The sequence below is a fragment of the Dipteris shenzhenensis genome, chromosome 31, assembly GCF_047967505.1.
Source record: "Dipteris shenzhenensis isolate YYH24624 ecotype China chromosome 31, Dip_SZ_1.0, whole genome shotgun sequence".
NCBI classification, from domain to species: Eukaryota; Viridiplantae; Streptophyta; class Polypodiopsida; order Gleicheniales; family Dipteridaceae; genus Dipteris; species Dipteris shenzhenensis.
Window position 1 is genome coordinate 29,934,367 of NC_141626.1, and position 21,236 is coordinate 29,955,602.

Genomic DNA, 21,236 nt, shown 5'->3' on the forward strand with positions numbered 1-21,236 from the left:
TCAATTGACTCATTAATTAAGGTGACAGACGAGAAGCTCAAGGTGGAGACTAAAATATGCCATAAATACTAAAAGAGGGGGACACCACCAGGCAGAACATTCACCCATGACAAGCTCAACTATAACAGACTCAATTGAAGAGCCAACCGGACTGCAATCACAATCAACAATAAGGGGCAAGTAAAACTTGTTCAGCCAGAAGCTTCAACTCAAGAAACCACCTGGAATGGGTTGTTCAGCAGACCAAATGATTAAAATACTTTGTGCAATGGCAAACACTCTCCAGAACCTTGAACCACCGCATGAGGTTCCACGAACTGGCCAATGAGGAGAATGAGGTTTACTGTCTAAACACGCGCGAGGAAAAGGGCACAGCATCAAAACTGGACCTTCATCCTCAAACGGGCCGAAAATACATTTTGGAAGAAAGAACCTAACATTTCTGAGCCATTTTGCACTTCCATTTCGTGTATCTGCATGCAATTTTGAGTATAACAGCTCTGTCATCTGAGACAAAACGGACAAAACCAAGCATGCCCTCTTAAACACTTTGGGTGCTGGAACAAGCACAGACAACAGCAGCTACAGTGCGTGGGGAGAGGAGGAATGAAGAGAGGGCAGGACACCGTTGCCCAGCTGTTCAAGATGAGAGCGCCCAGTGAGGAGGGCCTGGGAGGAGCTGTTGGTAATGCAGTAGTGCTGGCGACAATATGCTGGAAACTATAATCACCTTACTATTATGGGACCCCCTTTCTCCATTACATCTCTTGAAACTCTCAAAAGATGATAAAAATTCACAAAAGTCAACAAATTTACTCCAGAAGTCCTGTATCCTTTACACCTGTGTCCAACGAAAAGGAGACATTTTACTCCAAGGTTCAAATTGAGGTAGGTACCACTAGCACATTCGTTAAGGCAGTACAAAATAGTTCTGAACTACAGAAGATTAGAACGTAAAGCAAATATACACAAAATGGGAATGAAAAAAAAGAAACCAACACAAAGTTTAAAAAGGACAGGTAAGAAACATCAGAAACAAACCAGTCGTGCAATTGCATGAAATTCAACACTAGTTATATAGCCAAAATTCAACCTGAGGCAGATATATTTGCCATCAAATTGGATTTGGAAACAGAGTTTCTCTTTGCAATGCATCCATGGCAAATTCTGTAATTAGTGTAAGCAAACCCCTTATAGGGAATCTGTACATGCAGCCCTGTGAACATTTACATAAACAGCTTACCAAAAACCTTTCTTGCCTTTCATGTGCTACCGTGCCTCATATTGGACAACTGCACAATAAATCGAGGTAAACCAGTCAATATACAGGGCTTCAATATTTACTGTAGTGTGAGTTGTTAAATTTATAAGCACTTCTGATAGCATGCATGTCCATATTGTGTACAACTAAAATGGACAGCACAAACACTCAACAGGTCTGACAACTAAAAAGCACAAGTTAAAAAACATGGGTAAATATAAACCTCACTTACTTCGACGTGTACGCTTCTTGTAAAGGATACGATAACCACATTCACGACATTGGATAACATCTCCTGGCTTCAATGCATTATCTGCACCACAATCTGCATTTCCAGATATAGTATATTAATGGCCTATCATATACTTTTAACAAAAAGTGAAAATGAAGCAATTGCTTATGATCAAGAAAAATTAACATGCAAAAGGTATGCAGTTCTTTGCTTCCTTCAATTTTATAATTTGTGTGCATGCATGCAATGCATTCAACGGTCATTCAGCTAAATGTTTCCTTCTACATCTACCAGAAGAATCTGTCTGCCAAAAGCTTATGCATATATCCTCAAGACATAAAATCATTTTAAAAGAAACAATCAGGCAAGGAATTCTGATGTCAGATTGTGAGCATGTACTCGTGCACACTGCAGGCACCCACACATGCCCTCATCTACACATGGCACGCATTCTATCCATGAAAATAATCATTGTGCTACAGATGAACTCTCTCGAATTCAATACAAGGACTAATCACCTCCACACAGATAGGACACAGGCTCAGGAGCAGGTTGTGCCATTCCTCCATCCATGATTTGACGTATGACTCCAATAATCAAAGTCACCCAGCAATGCCTGTACAATAAGCCAAAAGGCAGTACCAAATTGAGAAAGAGCTGCAAGAAATGCAAACAAGGCACTTGCGAAATAGCTATGCTAGCGTTCATTCATAAGATCGCCCAAATGATGTGCACACCATAAAATTGCAGTACAAGTAGTGGCTCTAACAAGGATGTGCTTCAAGAGCATGCATTCAATGTCTGACTAACACCCTTGCTGCTACATCCACAGGATAACCGCTCCCTTAAATCCCTAAATATATGTGGGCTACATATACTTGCCGTACCAGTCTAGTGAGTGATCAGATATACATTTGTAAGACTAGAATATATCCAATGGTACAAATTCAGATTTTTGTTCTTCTAAAGTCCAAAATTCTATAATGAAAATTAAAAAAAAAAAGAAAGGGAAGAAAAATGAGCTAACAAATTTAAAAGGTAGACATACCTAGAAAGCAAAGCAATACTTGTGTCATCATCAGTGCCCAAGCATAAGCAGCTATACTGGGTTTCTAAAAACCCACGGTGTCAGATATTGAAAATTGAAGTCTAGATAAATCTCTATACATGCTCGCATCCTACTTCCCTTGTTGGCAGCGGAAGACCTGCATACAGGCTAGAATATAACTTTGAAGTATAAAAAAGATGACATACTTCAAACACCCTACACCTGGTGAGACCCATGGCAACGCATGTGGCTGTTATAGATCCTGCAAACGTGGGCTAATGGCCACCATGGAAAAAGCCCTGCCCAGATTTGCTTTGGGCTCTGCCCTCACTTTCCAAGCTCATTGAGGCTGGTGGTTCATTTGCTTTGCTAGCTGGTAAATGCTTTCTTGATGCTTCAAAATGGTGGAAGGGATGGCCTTTTGTATGCCCCACCCATCCCCCTTCCTCAGGAATTCAACCCCCATGGGTCATCAAAAGTTGGTGAGGACTTCTGACCAATGCTGACATTTTTCTCCCTTTCTATTGCCCTGCAGTAGCCATTCATTCGCCCCTACTGCTCCGCACTACATGCAGGATTCACCAGACAAGCATACATGTCTGATAAATTCAAAAACCTCATGGTGACTTCCCCTGGCTGATTTTTTACCGCAGCTCCTTATAGCAAGGCGATTGGCCTGAGCACTCAAGAAAGAAAGTGTGTTGTATGCATGGCAGTTGGTTGAGCCACAGAAATATGGCCATCTGACAAGAGTTCTTTAGATAGATCAAGAGCATACGGACTTGCAGAGGATGCTGATATGATTTCATAATATGCTGACATAATTGCTAATATGGCCCATTAGACCTTGAAAGATCTTGACCTTTCCATAGTCCTAGAGCTTGGTAGCAAGCCCATCAAGCGTTGATGGAGGCAGACCTATTTGAGTGGTTCTGCTCCTCCTACACGAGCGAGGAAACAAGTTAATCAAAGGAGTAGTTGCTAGGGTGGCTCATGGCCACTTACCTCAATGCAGTAGCAAATCCCTAGTAAGACTCAAGGAGTCCCTTCAATGTCGTGGACAACTTGTGAATCTCGTACAATCTCATCAACATTGATGAGTTGCTCTCTAAAGTCCTTGCTCTGTATGAGATAGGCATCCATGCTGTCCTCTTCGTTCATCTTCACACTATCCAGATGCCTGCACAAATAGGCAACCCTGGCCTCATTCCAAATCTGATATAAATTGACCAAAGTGTCCCATGCATCCTTGGCTGTCCTACAAGACCGAACGTGAGGTATACCAACCCTCTTGCTGGACATAGCAATCATGGCATGTACTTGTGCCTCTCTCTGATCTAGACGTATCTGTAGCAATGTGGAAGGTACTACAGTAGCAATGATAGATGAACCAGAAGTGGTAGTACTAGCAGAAGCACCACTTGTAGTGTGTGCAATGGTGGCAATAGGTGCCTGTGCGGAAGAGACAAGTCTACTCTCTGATCCAGATACAATAAATTCTTGGATACCAACGAGTGGCGCACCAAGTATGGCCACATGGGATAGTTGGTACCATCAAGCTTGTCTTCAGTGGAAATCATTCCGAACAAGTCATTGTTGGCCATTGAAGATGAGAATCCCCAAAAAAAGAAAGTGCCCTGCAAATCCTCAAGGCTATCACTGCAATGAGCTTGCTGCAAATCTGCAAATGTCAAGCAAAAAATGACAGCAAAGTGCCTATAAAATATGAATGCCAAATGGACTGCTCAAACACTAAGCAAAATGCAATAAGTTTTCTTGCAAAATCTGCCTATAATTATGCCAAAATCTGCATAAATCTGTCCCAAATGTATGCACAAATCTGCTCCAAAGTACCTAAAACTGAAGTCCCCAATGCACAAGAGCTAATGTAAGTCAATAGGAGTGAAAGCCCCAATTTCTTGCAAGTTGAATGTGAGAAATTTGAAGGGCAAGGCCTTACCAGCCAATCGGAGAGCAAAAGACTGCAATTTTGGAGAAGGCGAATGTGCCAAAAGAGGGCAAATCCCAGAAAATTCCCAAATTTCAACTGTACCAGACAATATCATTGCAAATTTGCAATCTGATTGCAATGTGTTATTAATTTACCAAGAAGCTCGAAACTTTAATGGAAACTTGAAATTGCAGTTCTAATAGAAATATGCACACAATATGGACAGGAACGGCGAAACCGTATAGCCAGTCCAGGAGTAGTAACTAGCGCAGATTCTGCAATTGAGTGCTGGAAACTTTAATGGAAGCTTGAAATCACAATTCCGATAGAAATCAGTACACAGTACAAATAGAAACAACAAAATCATTCGGACAGTTGATAAAATATCAAGCAACATGTGGTGAAAGTTCCGTAAAATTCATACAATTGTACGAAAGTACAACTGACAATGGTCGAAAATCTGCGAAAGCCCATCGCGCATGTACAAAAGGTGGCCTAAAAGCAAATGGTGACGATTGTCTTCCAAAATGGTAGTGTTGAAACTGAGTGTGGAAAGAGAAAACATGTGTGCCTCACAATCTATGGAGCGCTCTTAGGTGGATGGAACCTATGTGGGAACATGATGAAGAGAGTGCTCATGACATGTACCTCAAGTCAATTAGGTTCCAAGATAGATTAGCTTGGACTCATAAACATAATCTTGAGTATATGTGCATTTCTCTATTCAACAATACATGATAGGCCTCTTATATAGAGAGAGCCCTTTGAATAGTCAACATTTGTGGGATCCTTTGATCCACATCTCTCCTTGTGGATATCCTTGATCCACATCTCCACATCATGTAGTCCACATCCTAGGGTGGCTACTTTAATACATTCCTATACCATACCTTAGCCTCTAATTATGTGCTCATGGCACCATATCTCAAAACCTCCCCTTGGTGCCATAATCCTTTGGCTACTGCAAGGTGGTCAGATGTGAGTTACAAATCTATTACCTCCCCTTAGTGCATACATTTCTACTTAAGGTGGTCAAGTGTGGGTATTACAAGATCAAATCCTCCCCTGGGTGCTTACATGACTACTCTCAGGTGGTCAGGTTTGATTTACAAACATGTGGGCTAAAGGTGGCAAGGTTTTTGCTTCTCAATACATGTTGTTCTTGTAATTTTGCTGGTTCTTCAATCTGCAATCTTCTTCCTTGTGTCCCAGCTTCTTGCAATGGTGACACTTTGGTTTGATGTTTTACTGAACAATGCTTTTTGCATTCATGCGTCGCTTTCCATTTGTTGCAAAGGTCTTACCAATTGATTTCTTTCAATATTGGCAGTGTCTAATTGCATACAATGATTCCGACTTGACAGATGCGTAGAGCTCGAAAAGCCAATCACTTTTTCTTTTTGGACCGTGTGTAAATTCTTCTTGGATTGGAAGTTACGGCTTGTCGAAGTTTTGTGAGAAAGAGGCCTTTGATGATGTGGCATAGGGATTCATATGCGAATTCCAAAGTGTGTCTAGCAGGAGCTTATGTGCTTAGGTGGCACTGAGTTGACTAAACCCTTGACCTAACCCAGCTTGTGGAAACTTAATTTTGGTGAGTTGAGTTAACTAGACATACTCAACTAAGGTTAGAGACACTAAACCATGGTTAGTTTCAATCTTGCCACGTGTCAATCAATGGTGACCTTAGTAAGAAAACCTCGAAAAAACTCTAAAGCGACGTGAAGGAGAACTCCGGTATGGCGACCTTGAAGACCATGAAGGAGAGCTTGGTGAGGGCACGGATCTCCAGGATGCTCTATGATGCAGATCTCAACGTCCAAGATGGCGCGGATCATGAAGCAGTAGTGCTTTCTGTGATGCTGACCTCCAAGATGTATAGATCGTTAAGCAAGAGACCTTGGAAGGCGTGTTGATAGTGATGGAGGTGATGGCGACAGTCCAAAGCTACACAGGTGGTTGGCGATGTATGAAGGGCTGGTCGGAGCATAAAATTTACAACTGCTATGAGAATGCAGAGACCCACTGGCCCCTCAGAGGCGAGGCAAAAACACAGAGCTCTTCGAGAACAAGTCCCGGAGATAAAGCTGCAAGGATGCGGCTTGAAACAGAGTTGGCACGATTAAACACCGAAGCAGAATCTGGACACCCCAACCGAAGGACTAAGAGTACCGCTTGGGCTCTCGAGTGAAGGTGCTGTCTGGATGCTCCAGAGGAGGCTGCCGGCGAGGTCCAATATAGAATGGGGCTCTGGCACCATGGCGGATTGATGCAGCCGCTTCTTCTTGATGTCTGATGGTGGCAGAGTCGAACAATCGCTCAGCACCAGCGAGGAAGACGATGGCGGACAATCATCTACGCTGGGACCTTTTCCACAGTCTCCGAAAATATCCTTGTACTAAATCAAAGGCTTTGCTCTTTGAATTTCTGGGTTATCTCAAGCCCGAAGATACCTTGCGAGAAGCCAAGAAGGTCTTCCACGTCCGTCGTAGCTTGCCTTCTCAAGCAACAGGTTTTTATGTGATACACACGGGCAGGGAAGGCCTATTCAAAGAACATAAAATGAAACTCTCTCTCTCACAATAAAGCTAGAGTCTTCGTAAGGCTTTAGAGGATAAAGAAGCTTAGAAGAATCCTCTTTCTGTAAAGCTCTCAAGAACCTAGAACCTCACTCAAGAGAAACAAACTCTCTAGAAGGAAAAACTCTCTCACGAATTTCTCATAAGAAGAATCGAAATGAGTGAAAACCTATGGACAGAAATTTGTCTCACAAAGAATACTCAAGAAAAACCACTCAATCTAAAACTAAAACTAACCTAGGAGAAAACAAGGCATGCCTACAACTAATCTAGGAGTCCAGACCTAAGCTCTGATACCATCAGAAAAGATGCATGCCTCAGGATCTATGGAGTGCTCTTAGGTGGATGGAACCTATGTGGGAACATGATGAAGAGAGTGCTCCTGACATGTACCTCAAGTCAATTAGGTTCCAAGATAGATTAGCTTGGACTCATAAACAAAATCTTGAGTAATATGTATATTTCTTTATTCAACAATACATGATAGGCCTCTTATATAGAGAGAGCCCTTTGAATAGTTAACATTTGTGGGATCCTCTGATCCACATGTCTCCTTGATTCACATCGCCACATCATGTAGTCCACATCCTCGGGTGGCTACTTTAATACATTCCTATACCATACATTAGCCTCTAATTATGTGCTCATGGCACCATATCTCAACATGGAGTCTGGAGCAGGTCATGTTGTAGGCATGGAGCCGAAATGGTTGTGACTGTAGTTTTTTGTATCCAAGCTTGCCTTTGAGCCACTTTGCTAAAAATTCCACCCCTAGACTTATGCTTGAAGATACAAATAGAAGCCGCTCCCACCCTTACTTCATCTAGGTTTTACAACAATAAGAACAACCTTATCACATTCATTGCTCTCCGGCTTCTTCTCCGATCCTGAAACGACCCCCCATAAGCCTTTCTGCATGAAGTACAAAGTAAACTTTTTGCCGTTGCATTTCAACACTCCATCTTCCACCATCTTCTCAGGCTTAGTCTAGGTATCCAAGTTCAGCTAAATCTTTCACACTTTTCAAAGACCTCTCAACTCTAAATCCTCACCAAGACTAAGGTCTCAATCCTCTCAAACCCTTGAAGACAACCTTGCTCAGATCTTCCGCAATTCATATGTTAACTTTTCGATCTAAAAGACCTCAAAGCTCTCAACTTCTCACAAGAAACTACATCTAGCCTTTCGTCAAGTGTCCATAGACCCTCACACAATCCTGCTCTAATACCAAATAACCAGGTTTGGGTCCATAAGCAGCGACAATTACCCTAGCAAGACAACTCCGGTGGCTTTTATGGGTTTCATGTCATTACAAGGATCATTCGCCCGATAATACGTGGTATTCATCAATATATGGGTCATTTTTTTTTTCCGAAAAAACAGTGCTAATTATATTACTTTGAGAACAAGATACAAGGGGTCAGCTTATAGCTGACGGGCTGCGTTCACGAATCGGACACAGCCCTAACAAGTAGCAAAATAGAAAACCATCCTCTCACGGAGGGAGAAAACGAGTATGAGCGAACAGCCATCGGGGTGGTGAGTAGTGCCACCGAAGGCCCTGCGTAGTCTGCTCGAAGAAGAGGCCCTGTGTGTCCCAAGTCCGGAGGAAGCGTCTCCGCTTCTCCTGACCGGCCCGGGAGTCTCCCTGAATCTGGTCCCACTGGCCTCTGAGGGTATGAATAATCTCACTCCAAATCTCCGCCATGATCTGGGCAGTCGATAAGGAGGTGCCACCGAGGATCTGCGCGCAGCGCGAGGTCCAGATGTGCCACCCTGTAATGCTGCTAATAATCTCCCAGACTGGCTGCCTCTCTCGAACTCCTGTATCAGCCTCTGCTAGGTGCTGTGGGATACCCTCGAGCGGTCCCCACGTCCCCTGTGTGATAAGGAAAGTGGGGTCCTGCTGACTTGCCTCAAAAAGGTGATGAAGACCAGGTGCAGTGCTGCACCAACAGAACGCGCCCCAAGTGATCAATCCTAGCTCTGGTGCTGCGCGAGTAAGAATCCCAAAAGTCCACCTCCACACTTCCTGGGCGCGAGTGCAGCTCCACAGGCAGTGCTTTGGTGTCTCCTCATCCGCATGGCAAATCTGGCAGCATCCGTCCTGGCCTATCTGCCTCAACCAGCTCCCCACTGGAAGACCTTTGTGGGCGAGAAGCCACAGGAAGTATGAGATCTTCCGTGGCCGCCAACTCTCCCACAAGGCCTTCCAGAATGCCTGTAAAAAGAACCTGGAGAGACCCTGTGCGTACCAGCTGGGTCGCTGGGTGGGGGGGCGGCTCTGCATCCTCCCGAGAACTCGCCTGCCCAAAGTCGTACTGTAGGCGAAGAAAGAGGTCGGCCCCTGACCTGTCACAATCTCTGGCCACCACCACTCTCCTGGGTCCCAATCAAGCTCTGCCAATGCCCGCCCCTCCCAAAGCCAAAGACGCCAGAGCTGCACCTGGTCCTGCTCGATGCTAGGGTTGGTACGCCAGACCTTCCCCAAGAGGCCTACGATCCGAACCCTCTGCCACGGGAGTAGGGGGTCGATGAGCGCACCCTCTGTCCTGAGTCGTCCCTCCCCAGAAACCGCGAAGAAGGAAATAGAAGAGTCATCCAAACGTCCTGCGATCACCAGTGGAATGCCACGGGGGGTGAACTGTCCCAGCCATCGGGTGTCACCAGGCATGATGATCTGGGACTCAGGTGGGGCCAACCAAGCCGCTGGGATCGCTCCGTCGATCTCCCTGCGTCTCGCCTGGGCTCCACGTGCACCTCCAGCTGCGTCTGCAAGATCTGCCATCTCTAGATGTCTGTACGTATCCCTCCAAACACGGAGGGATCGGGCCGGCCCCCTCATCCAACCGTCCCACCTGATATGTGATCTCTCTCCCAACTGAAGGCCCTCGGCATCTCTGACCTGACTGTTCCAGATAAGCGGCTGGCGATCGATCTCCTCCTGACAGCTGGGAGGGGACTGAATGAGACTGAGACGGAGCCGCCTCCAAACCATGAGGAGGCTACGAACGAGAGGGGAGCGGGGCTGAGTGAGCGGGGCGGAGGTGAAGATCCACCTGAAGGACGGTAGCCAATCTCCGCCTCGACGCGGGACACAGGAGCCGACTCCCTGCTGAAGTAGCGTCTTCCACGTCTGCCCCCCTGGGGTCAAACCGCGAATGACAAGCTTGCCTAACAAGGCCTGACTCTGAAGCTCTGGATCAATGACCCCCAGGCCACCCTCAGCCTGTGGAAGAATGACTGTCTGCCACGCAACCCTGGCTCTGATATCTCTGTGACCATCCTCCCCAGACCAAAGGAAGTTCCGAACCAACCTCCTGAGCTGTGCCGCGCTGGATCTCGAGAAGCACCAGCAGGAAGCCACATACCAAGCCGTGGCTAGGAGGACCTGGTTGACTACCAAGGCACGACCTGCAAGAGAGAGCTTAGCAGTGCTCCAGAAAGCCAGCTTCCGTCGGATGGAATCTAGCACCGGGAGAAACTGCTGAGCTGGTGTGATGTCTAGGCCAACCTGGAAGCCAAGGTATCTAGCTGTCTGTCCACGTGGAATCCATCTGAAGCCCAGAAATCGCCCCCACTGAGAGCACGCCCCAGGGTCTGTGAGAAAACCAACGGATTTGTTCCAATTGATTTTCGCCCCAGCGGCCGAACAGAACACCTCCAGGGCCATCCGCACCCTCTCTAGCATCCGCTCGTCGTCCTGGACATAAAGGGCTGTATCATCTGCGTACTCCGAGTCCAAGAGCTCCGTGTCCTCCCGGAGTGGAAGGCGAATACCCCTGAGCCCTGTGGACCTCGCCCGAAGGTAGTAAGTCATGGCCTCAGCGAAGAAGAGAAACAAGTAAGGAGCCAGGGGGCAGCCCTGACGTACTGATCTCTCCAAGCTAAAGCGCTCGCCCAACCTGCCTCCAATGATAACTCTGCTAGACGCTGACCTGTACAAAGCTGAGAAACCCTGAATCCAACCTGCCGGGAAACCTAGCCGCTCCAGAGTCCCCTCCAAAAAGGACCAATCCACGCGATCATAGGCCTTCTCGAAGTCGAGAAGTAGAATGGCAAGGTGTGATCCGCTGTGCTGAGCCCACTCCGCCGCCTCTGAAAAGGTGAAGACGTTATCCAGGATACTGCGATCCTGGACAAAGCCTGTCTGAGTGTCATGGACGAGGTCTGGGAGTAGAGGCCGAACTCTGGCACTGATCATCTTGGCGAGGATTTTGTAGGCAGAGGTAAGGAGAGTGATCGGTCGCCACTGGCGAATCTCCTGTCTATCTCCTCCCTTCGGGATGAGGCAAATCAGTCCCGAGGAGAGGCTCTCTGGCATCCGACCGCTGCTGAAAATCCCCTGCAGAGCTGCAAGGAGGGGCTGATGGATCTGGTCCCAGAAGGAGGTAAAGAAAGCTCGGGATAGCCCATCCTCACCTGGGCACTTCTGTCCGTCAATAGCCATCAAGGCCTCCAACATCTCATCCGAGGTGAACGGCGCCATCAACGTCGCCTGCATGCTAGGCTGGACCAGGGATGGAATGTGCCTCCACACCTCCTCACGGGCACGACTGGCACGAGGGGCAAGCGGCTCCTGCTGGAAGAGGGTCCTGTAAAAGTCAGTGGCCAACCCCAGGACCTCCCCCGGATCCGTAACGATGTGACCATCCGCTGTCCTGAGACTCCGAAACTGATCACCTGCAGCTCTCTGGCCATGCGTCCTGAAGAACTCCCTGCACATCCGGTCACCCTTTCGGGCCCAAAAGGAGCGAGAGGCGTGAAAGGAAAACTCGGAACGACGCTGGAATATCTCCTCCAGGAGGGCTCTGGCTCGAAGGGCCTGGATCCGTAGCTCCTCCGAACCCGGGGAAGCCTGCTGGAGTCGCTGAATGGAGGCGAGGTCCCTCCGAAGAGCTCTCTCTCTGCCCCACCAATCCTGTCGAACCTGTAAAGCTGCGAGCTGGCAGATCTGGCTAGACTCCTGCAGAGCCTGTGCGACTGAGTCTACCAGATCCACGCCCTCCCCCCAATCTCTGTCCCAAAGACTGCATATGCTGCTGCGCACGTCCACTCTCGAGAAGATGGAGTCGGGAATCCTGCATGATCGGGAGGGGAGGGTCTGGGCTGCCGAATCTAAGGAGAGGAGCACAGGCGCATGATCGGAGAGTGTCGTCCCTGGAACTATACCCGCCTGGCCGCCTCTGCTGATGGCCCAATCACTGACATAAAATCTATCAAGCCTCTCCAGGAGTCTGCCTCCTTCCCTGCGGAAGCCCCAAGAGAAGTCCAGACTCCCGTGCCAACGCCGGAAGGACGGGTCTCTCCAACTGTCCCTCCCTCCCGTCTCGAAGATGAAAGAGTCCCAAGCTGACTGCTCTGCCTGGGCCATACCTGTGAACTCCGGACCTCTGCCCTGCTGGTCCTCCAAGGTCTCCAGGTTGTTGAAGTCTCCTCCAACAATCCAGGAATCCATGTCCGGAAGAATCCCTGTAAGTGTCCTCCAGAAGGTGGCTCTGCAACGGAGGTCTGTGGGGGCATAAATGTTGAGGATGCCTATTTTGGACCCCTCCAAGTCCAGGCCTACCCAAAGGGCTCGGCCAGGAATCAACGTGCCGTGACCGAAAACTCCCTGGGCTAACTGCTCGCACACGGAAGTACAAACACCCCCACTCCTCCCCTGAGCGCCGATCGAGGGCTCCCAATAAGTGTAGGACCGTCCAGGGAGAACCTTCCCGCAGCTACGGGAATGAGCCGCAGAAAGCTTGTGCTCCTGGAGCAAAAGTACATCCAAACGACCAATCACTGCAGGCTGAAGTTCCTGCCGCAGCATGAGCTTCCTGGGACCACGGGTGCCAGAAGAGTGAAACCCGTTCACATTCCAGGATACGAGGTGTAAGCTCATGGAGAGGGATGGGGGGCTGCGAACAGCTGTCTGCTCGCGGTCGAAGTCGAAGAAGAACCAGACATATCGGAATGGAGGCGCTGCCGCTTATGAGAAGGTTTGGAGGGGGAGACGGGGTCGTCCTGCCCGTTCTTCAACACCTTCAGCAAAGGCGAGAGGCCTTTGGTGCCATGAGCAAAAGCTTTCTCGATCCAGCTCGAGATCTCTGAAGAGGTCATCCCATAGAAGGTTCGGAGTTTCTGCTGGGACCAAGCTCTGACATCCTGGGGGAGAGGCCATGACAGGGGAGGTCGGAGGATCACAATCAGTCGGAAGCGTTTGGCGGCGCAACGCCACCGCAAGCGCACATCGCCCTCGGACCACTGAGTCTCGAGGAGCTGCCCACCGGACGGGCCTATCCAGGAGCACACCTGGGCGTGTGTCTGCTCTCTGAGAGCCTCCCAAACCGAGTCGTCTGTCCAGGACTCGGTGCCATCGCTGAGGAACGTGAATGCGAAGCTAGGGCCATCCCTGGGAGCCAAGGCACCAATCCTCCCATCCGCCCCTTTGCGGAGCAGGAAAATACTGATGTCGAGACAAGCCGGGAAGGTCCCAAGGTCGGCCACATCCAGGTAGTCCCAGGGGCCAGATCTGTAAAAGTCTCGAGAAAGCTCTCTCTCCTGGAGCTGAGACCCAACTGAGTCTGCCACTGAGGGGCTAGCGGGAAGGGGAACCTGCTCCACTGGTGGTGTAGACTCCGGGTGTCCTGCCAACGAGGGGGGAGGGGGAGGAGGCTGAGGGACAGGCAGCTCTGACTCCACGGAGGCGACTGGCGGAGAGGGTGGAGGAGGTGGAGCGGGGGCTGCACTCGGCTGGAAAGCCGGTGGTGCAGCTAACTCTGCAGGAGAGGCGAGGGGGACCAGGGGGGGGGGATGGGGGTGCAACTGGAACTGGGGCTGAGAGGGAGGAAGAGAAGACTGAGGAAGAGGAGGCGGGGACTGAAGCTGCGGGTCGGGCGACGGGGGGGGGGGGGGAGACTGGGGAGGGGGCTGGGGCGGGGAGGAAAGGGGCGGGGGAACGGGAGAGAGGGGGAACTGAGGCTGTGGAGGGCGGGCTGCCGTCGAGGAAGAAGCTCTCCCAGACCCCTGGGGCGGCTGCCTGACAGGTCTCTGGGGTGCTGCTGCAGGAAGGGTAACCTCTGCCTCCTTGCCTTTATCCGAAGTCTTCTTGTTCTTTCCCCTTTTCCTTTTAACCTCAGTCCAACCGCCCACTACCTCTGGGCCAGACTCCTACTGTCCCGGCTCCTCCTGGCGTGGCTGTCCGGGGAGTGGGGGTGGAGGCGGAGGGGTCGGGGGCGGGGGCGGGGGGGGTCGAGACGAGCTGGCGAAACGTGGACAAGCAGCCGCCAAGTGCCCAAAGCCGTGGCACCGCAGGCACTGACCTGGCTGTCCGGTGCGTTCATGCTCTGGGTGATGCTGCCGGCACCTGTCACAATCTCGATCACCGCAGGGAGAGTCGCAGGATCCGCCACAGCCACTCGGACTCGGGGGGCTCCTGCCGTGGTCACCGCGTCGGCAAAGGTGTCGTGCATAACCCAGCCAAAATGGGAGCCCAAGTCCCTGACAATCGGGCGCAACTCTGCAGCAAGCCCTGGAAAAACAAGTGTCACTGGGTGTCGAGGTATGCGGAACCGAGCATCGAACTCCGCTGCGCTGAATCCACGGTACCACGGGACTATCATGATAATCTTCCCATCCACCGAGGTGGGGGAACTGGCAATCAGGTTGCTCGCAGCTTTCTCAGTGGAGAGTTTGAGCCAGAAGATGCCCCTTCCCATAAGGGCCACCTCCTCAATATGCCCATCCTCTAGCAGGAGAGTGGACTGGAGCCAGTCCCTGATGGCTACCCTGGAGGGGGAGTGACCAATGACTCTACCGTAAACAGAGGTACGCGCAAAGTCAATGGCAACCTCCTGAACACGAGATGATTGTCGCTCTGTCAGGATAACGCGGTAGGCATCTGGAGAGGGAGAGTCCGACTGGGCCTCCGGATCCGGGCGAGGGGCCGCCATACCGCCAAGACTAACTGCAAGCTTCCGATGAGGAGTATGAACAGGCTGCCACCCCAAAAAGGGGGGACGAAGCGGGGGGTGGAGCCTGGGGGTGAGGCGGGTGAGGCGAGGTGAGGGGGCGGGGGGGTCGGAACGGAGGGCGGGGTGAAGGGAGCGGGGTGCGGGGAAAAAACGGGGGGGCGCGGGAGGGCGGGGGGGGGGCGGGGGCGGAGAGCGGAATGGAGGCGGGGGGCGGGGAGAGCGGAATGGAGGCGGGGGGGGCGGGTGAAGTGAGAGGGGTCGGCGGGTGGGTGAGAGCGGGGGAGGGAGGGGGTGAGGCGAAGCGAGGGGGGGGGTGGGGTGAAGCGAGGTGGGGCGGAGGGGGTGGAGTGGATGAGAGCGGAGGGGGGGTGAGAGAGCGGCTGCGACGAGGGGAAGGGGGAGTGGAGGCGTGAGGAGGAAGCGGCGAGGGTGAGGTGAGAAGGAGCGAGGGGGAAGGGGGAGTGGAGGCGGCGGGGGTAAGGGGAGATGGGGCGGCGGGGCGGGGCGGGAGAGCAGTGAGGGGGGCGGGATGGAGCGGAGCGGAGGGCGAGAGAGCAGCGAGGGGGGGGGCGAGAGCGAGGCGAGGCGAGGGGAGGGCGCAGCGGGGTGGGGTGACCGGCGGGTGAGGGGGAGGGGGGCGGGGGGCGAGGGCGGAGGGGGAGGGAAGGGAGTGGAGGTGGTCGCGGCGGGGGGGGAGGAGCAAGGGGGAGGTAGAGCGAGCTGCGGTAGGGAGGGGAAGCTCACAGGAGCTTATTCTTGCATCTTGCAATTCTGGCCATCCAGTGTCTACCAAAGAAACCACTATATGGGTCATTTTAGCTTTTCGCATCACTTTGTAATCTCGATTTGAAACCGGTTCTAGTACTTCTCTTGTGCTTTCCTAAGCACTCCCACTAGAATTAGGATATCTTGCTCAAAATACTTGATGAATTTCTCCTTATTATCTAAAAGATTGAATAAGGGATTGAGACTTCAAACTCCTAGGCACTCAAGCTATTTCACTCCCTAAACTCTTAACCATTTATGATAGAAAATAATTCATGCAACTCTCTCTCTCTCTCTCTCTCTCTCTCTCTCTCTCTCTCACACACACACACACACAATCCAAAATAAACATGTAAACATTAAATGAAAAAACTTGAATGTAGCTAGTCCATAGAGTTATTGAGCAGATATGTGCACGAAATGCAAGAGAGGGAGGTACACAAACTCTGCTTTAGTCCATTACAACAATGGGGCAATAGGCCCCTATTTTATAGCCTAGGGACAAGGCCTCCTGTCAGCTGTAAGAACAGGCCGATTGGCTTGGCCGGCTGGTTCGCTGATCTGGTTGGCACGACTAACCATACCCAATCCTCCAAGCTCACCCCCACACTCCTAGCAGAAAAACAGGGGAAGGAGGAGGAAAGAAGCTACTATCCTCGAGCAAGCACACCCACAACAAAGGCCCTCACTCCCTATGGTATAGACAGGAGATGAAGAATTCTAACAGTCTCATGGCAAAGCGGTCAAAGATTTCGAGATTTCAATGGGATAAGAGAGGACCTCAACAGTAGAATGTATTAAGGGAGTGACTGCAGCCGCAAGAACGAAAGCCATCTCATAAACCTTTAAAGATAGATGTGTTCCTATGGTCAGATGAAGCTTACCCCAGCCGTGAAAAATGCTTTGACAGATGCAAAGATGGACATTGATAATAAAGAGGCAAAGAGGAATGCATGACTCTCATAGGGGAAGGTGAAATATCTCTCTACACAATAGTTACTGGTCTCCTTGGTGGCTCCATCCAGATTTGTACTTTCAGCTTTCTGCTTCAGGCGACCATTGCAACCCAATATCACTACCTTATCTCACCCAGTGTTCTTTGTTTCAGAGTATTGTTTATGCAAGTTAGGTACGCATGAAACTAGAAGTCTACTAATGTTACTGCAGAGCCACAACGCCAAGGCTCTTTGCCGTATGTGAACTCCCATGTGTGCTTGGGCTACCTTCCTACACCAAACTGCTCCAGATAGCACAAAGCTGAACGCACAAGGAAACCAGGGGGGCAGAGTGCTGCTTCGAAGCCCTCAAGGAAGTTGCTAACTCTGAGACATGGTAACCTCATGTCCCCGTTGCGGCCCCCTTGCAGGCTGCCATATGTGTGATACTCTTATGGGCATGCCATGTGTGTCACTGTAGAGTGGGCTGCTATGTGTTATCTGTAGGGTTCTGCCTAGGACTCCATCTGACAAGATGGAGCATCTAAAAATTTTCCTAGCTCCGGTAGCCGATCTATTGCTCATTGCTAAGTTGCATCGTGAGAGCGAGAGCTATGCTTTGTCGCAAACAAAATCTTGAGAGAACTGTCCTAGAGTCATAAAGTACTTTTGTATGCAACTACATGCTGTTAGGTCGCTTCCATTCTGATTGCGAGAGAGTTATAACTTAGCCCAAAATGCTTTTTTAGACTATTACGCATGTAAAAACAAGTAGGTAGCATGTCCACACTACATCTAGACATGCGCATGTGACATACGGTGCACTCAGTAGACAGCTCACATAGACTCTTTGTAAAGGCTAAGTGTAAAGGCTCAGGTATTCAGTTTCAAGTCTCCACGAACAATAAAATCGGTCACTTAATCGACCAGCTCATACAAGATAGTTACAGAAGGTGAAGGAAAACGGTGTTTTCTATGAGGCTCTCATGTTTCGGTCCTCACGGATAAATAAATCCTTCAAAATCTCTCTCTCTCAATTTGGACAGAAGGCAACAATTATGGGCAACTTATTAATCCAGGTTAAATGGGCCAAATTATATTATTTCTCGCAGAAGAAAAATGGCGCATTCCTACAAGCTGTTCAAGACGCAAGAGAATTTATGAGATCAAAACTGTTTGAAAAACAGATACGCACATATCGGACCGGTCGGTAGAAGATATGTAGTAGCATGCCTTTCTATGGTACGGCGGGCTTAGAATGCCTTACCAGCTTCCTTGATTTTTGAAAACTGAATGGGAGAGGGCAGCATTTTTTGCCCTAAAACTTAAGCCTATGCTGAGGCTTGAATCTAAACGAAGAAAAAATGTATAGACTAGAAAATTGCAAGTTCTTTGGGTCAAATGGAAGACGAAACTGCACATTTGTGCATACAATATACGAGTAGCTATCTTCATCCAAGGTCAGTAGTATTTGCTTATGCATCGACTAAATCATCGAGTATCTTCACCAAGTTATTATCCAAATCCAAGATAAGCAACGCACACATTTAACAACGTTAACCACTTCAACATCTCTTACCTTTAATCCGGATCATCTGCTGAGCGAGCTGAACTGAACTCTAACTGGGCAAGCACTTTTATAAGTACTCGCTTTTGCCTTGTTCCTCACCTCACCAAACCTTGGTTACGCGCACACGCTCATCTAACTATACCATGGTAACTATGCTACCATGTCCTCCTCTTAGAATCACCATAGATCTTTTGATGGATCTATGTGAGTATATAGGATTATTCAAGAGTTTACGGTTAGCACCCACGTGGAAATTTTTTCTGGAGCCATGCTAGTTTAATCCGTGCACTACAGCTCAGCTATGTCTATGTTACTTGTGTTGAATTAGGAGAGAATAAGCTTGGTGTTCAAATTGTTAGCTACATAGATTAGCATGGGAAAACCATGGATTTGGAGTTCCCACTCTAAGCCCATTCAAAGGCAACTAATTTATAGAGTGGTATAAGCCACACTTTTTCCCATCCTAAACATGTCCTTGAGGTTTAGGATGCCTTTGCCATTAGGAACAAGATGGATACATTTTCATCCTATTTCCCTTCTTGTGCTAAGACCCTTTACGTCCTAGCAAATACTTTGTACCATCTCGTTTTGCGAGCGTATCCTCAAGGAGGACATTTTCTAAATGGTACATGCTTCACCAGAGGACATTCTTGTTTATGGATGGTGTCGAAGAACAAATCAAATTTAATTTGATGCTCACATTTCTTTTCACATTGTCTCTTTTGATGTGATTGCATATGCCAAATGTGGTGAAAATAATGTGTAATAATTTGGTGTTTCAACCTTTGGTGTTTGGTTTATGTAATTATGATTATTGTTGTTGATGCACATGGATTTATTGCATGGCTCTTTTCATGGAATGTCAAATTGCTTTATCTTTTGAGACTGACTTGTTGTAAGATCTGACTCATGTTTAAAAAAGCAAAAAAACAAAAAACAAAAATATATGACTCTTGTTGAAGTATCAATGTTTTAAATTCACATGAATGTTTGCCTTTGAAAAGTTTAATGGTATACTAAGTAGTAGTTTGTTCTAATTCCCCTTGGAGTAGACATGAAAGTTGATGGCTTTCATTTAGCTTATCATGTTTGTGATAACAATTATTTACCTTTTGCATTATCTGCATTGAATTTCATACATTTTGAGGTACTATGGAAAAAAAGTAGTATTTAAACTTAATTTTAGAAGTTCATGATGCTACAAGCAGCTTTCAAGCATATAATCAAAGTAGAATGCACAATAAAATCATTTAGGGTTTTGACATCATTCTATGGGGTATCATAACATACCATAGCATACATGTCGATAAGGACCCGAGAACCAAATGGCAGGAAGGAGTCACATCAGGTTGCCCTCAATGGCCTCCAATCAACATCTGCGACGTGTATCCCTAGCCTCCTTTGCATCTCCCAATGCTAAATCCTTTTGATCCCCCATCTCCAAGGCCGTCTTCCTCCCAAGCTCCTCTGATTGATGCCATTGGTCCTTCCTCTACTACTCCCGGTGCTTCCTCTTCTCCCTGATCATGGCATAACCTTGCACAGCAACATCATGGATTCAACCCTTGTGCATTAGCATTTGAGTAGTGCCTGGTACTAGCAACCAACCTTGAACCATTAGGGCCTATTCAAAAAGCCAAGGCAAAATGTTGGCCCTTGGGTTAGGCCCATATAGGCAAACTTACCAACACAGGTGCAAGAGTAGGTTGGTGAATAGAGGCGAAGTACTTCATTGGCTAAATTTCAAGCCGTGAGCATCAGCAAAACACTTAAAGCGATGACCCCGAGTCTGAGGAGGAGGTAACCTGGAGCTAAGGGGCCAATGGTGACCAGCAAACCGAGTGTGTCGGCAATAGAAGTTGGTTTCGTTAGTATACTTAGAAAGAAGCATTGTAATAGAGAGCAGAAGAGATGAGTGACATTGCGGTTTAAGATCTCTCTCTCACATAGCTTGTTAGGATAGGAGCTTGCTTGTTTGAGTGCTTAATTCAAGCTGAGGCGGCTTGGTTGTGAACAGATTTCCTTTATACAACTGTGGCTTTTCTTCAGCATGTTTATATGGTTTGTTTTTATCTTTTTAATTGTTAAGAACTTGATCCCTCGTCATCATACGATTTTCCCTTTCAATCGCAACCCTGACCTCCAAGTTGTTTTGTTGGCATCTTCTTTCATCACACCCAAGCACACATGCACATAGCTCACCAAGGATTGCAAGAGAGAGCATCTTCAACTAAGAACTACATAGATTGTGGGTTAATGGTTCACAAGCACTAAACATCAAGCATTCGTAAGTTAACTATTGGGGAGCGAGCAAAACCAAAGCATCAACACATATATCAAAGCCAACATTGCTCATGTATCTCAATTGCTTCTCCATCCTTGCATGGTTTGAGTGTGTACATTTCTAGCCATAGTGTTGAGGTTCCTTCCAAGCATAGTTGTTGTTATTATCCATGAAACATCATTATATTGGAGAAGAGAGAGTCTTCATATGTATGCATTAAAGCTCTATAATATCCTATGGGCCAATTTCTACACCCTTAAAATAGAGTCATGAGATATCGTTTTGCATGTTTTTAGTACATGCTTAGTTGGAGACTCATGACCCTAATAAATCCTCTTTTGGTATAGTTTGTTGAAGCTTTTACGTCTCAGCACAATCTTGGCATAGTTCATACTTTTGAAAAAGCTATCTTAGTTTTGGTAGTTTCCAAGAACCAATAGTTGCATGTTGGTCTTCATCAGCAAAGAATTTGGGTAAATCTTCATCATGTAGTGCCTTTTGAAACTCTATGTGAGCATTTTGTTGCATCTCCATTCTAACAAAATTCTATGTCTGTAGCTTTTTGGCATAGTTTTGATATGCTACCTTGTTTGAAGATTGTATGTAAAAGGAGTGTAATATACATATAAGAGAAGCACTCGAGAATGGTGATG

General features: G+C 48.2%; 1 protein-coding gene across 2 annotated transcripts; it reads right to left on the reverse strand.

The window, feature by feature from the left end:
- LOC147881318 (DNA-directed RNA polymerases II, IV and V subunit 12-like) lies at window positions 1-18,189 on the reverse strand. 2 transcript variants are annotated; one of them, XM_087369818.1, is made up of 5 exons: window positions 17,997-18,189; window positions 2,012-2,109; window positions 1,494-1,586; window positions 1,244-1,292; window positions 1-841 (listed from the first exon to the last, which is right to left on the reverse strand). In XM_087369818.1, exons 1-4 carry the CDS (start codon window positions 18,182-18,184, stop codon window positions 1,270-1,272), a joined length of 402 nt encoding a protein of 133 aa, XP_087225944.1. In that variant the 5' UTR covers window positions 18,185-18,189; the 3' UTR covers window positions 1-841; window positions 1,244-1,269. The 2 variants fall into 2 exon arrangements, with proteins under 2 accessions (XP_087225944.1, XP_087225945.1); XM_087369819.1 differs by lacking the exon at window positions 1-841 and having other exon boundaries at window positions 1,042-1,292; window positions 17,925-18,053.
- Between the last annotated feature and the right edge of the window lie 3,047 nt (window positions 18,190-21,236).

Bases quoted from the DNA above. Each gene is read 5' to 3' on its own strand.
- LOC147881318 (XM_087369818.1), bottom strand. From the start codon at position 18,184: ATGAAGATAGCTACTCGTATATTGTATGCACAAATGTGCAGTTTCGTC. The intron at 1,587-2,011 runs GTGATTAGTCCT...CTGGAAATGCAG, and splicing joins TGTGTCCTATCTGTGTGGAG to ATTGTGGTGCAGATAATGCA. The intron at 1,293-1,493 runs GTAAGTGAGGTT...TTTATTGTGCAG, and splicing joins CAAGAAGCGTACACGTCGAA to TTGTCCAATATGAGGCACGG.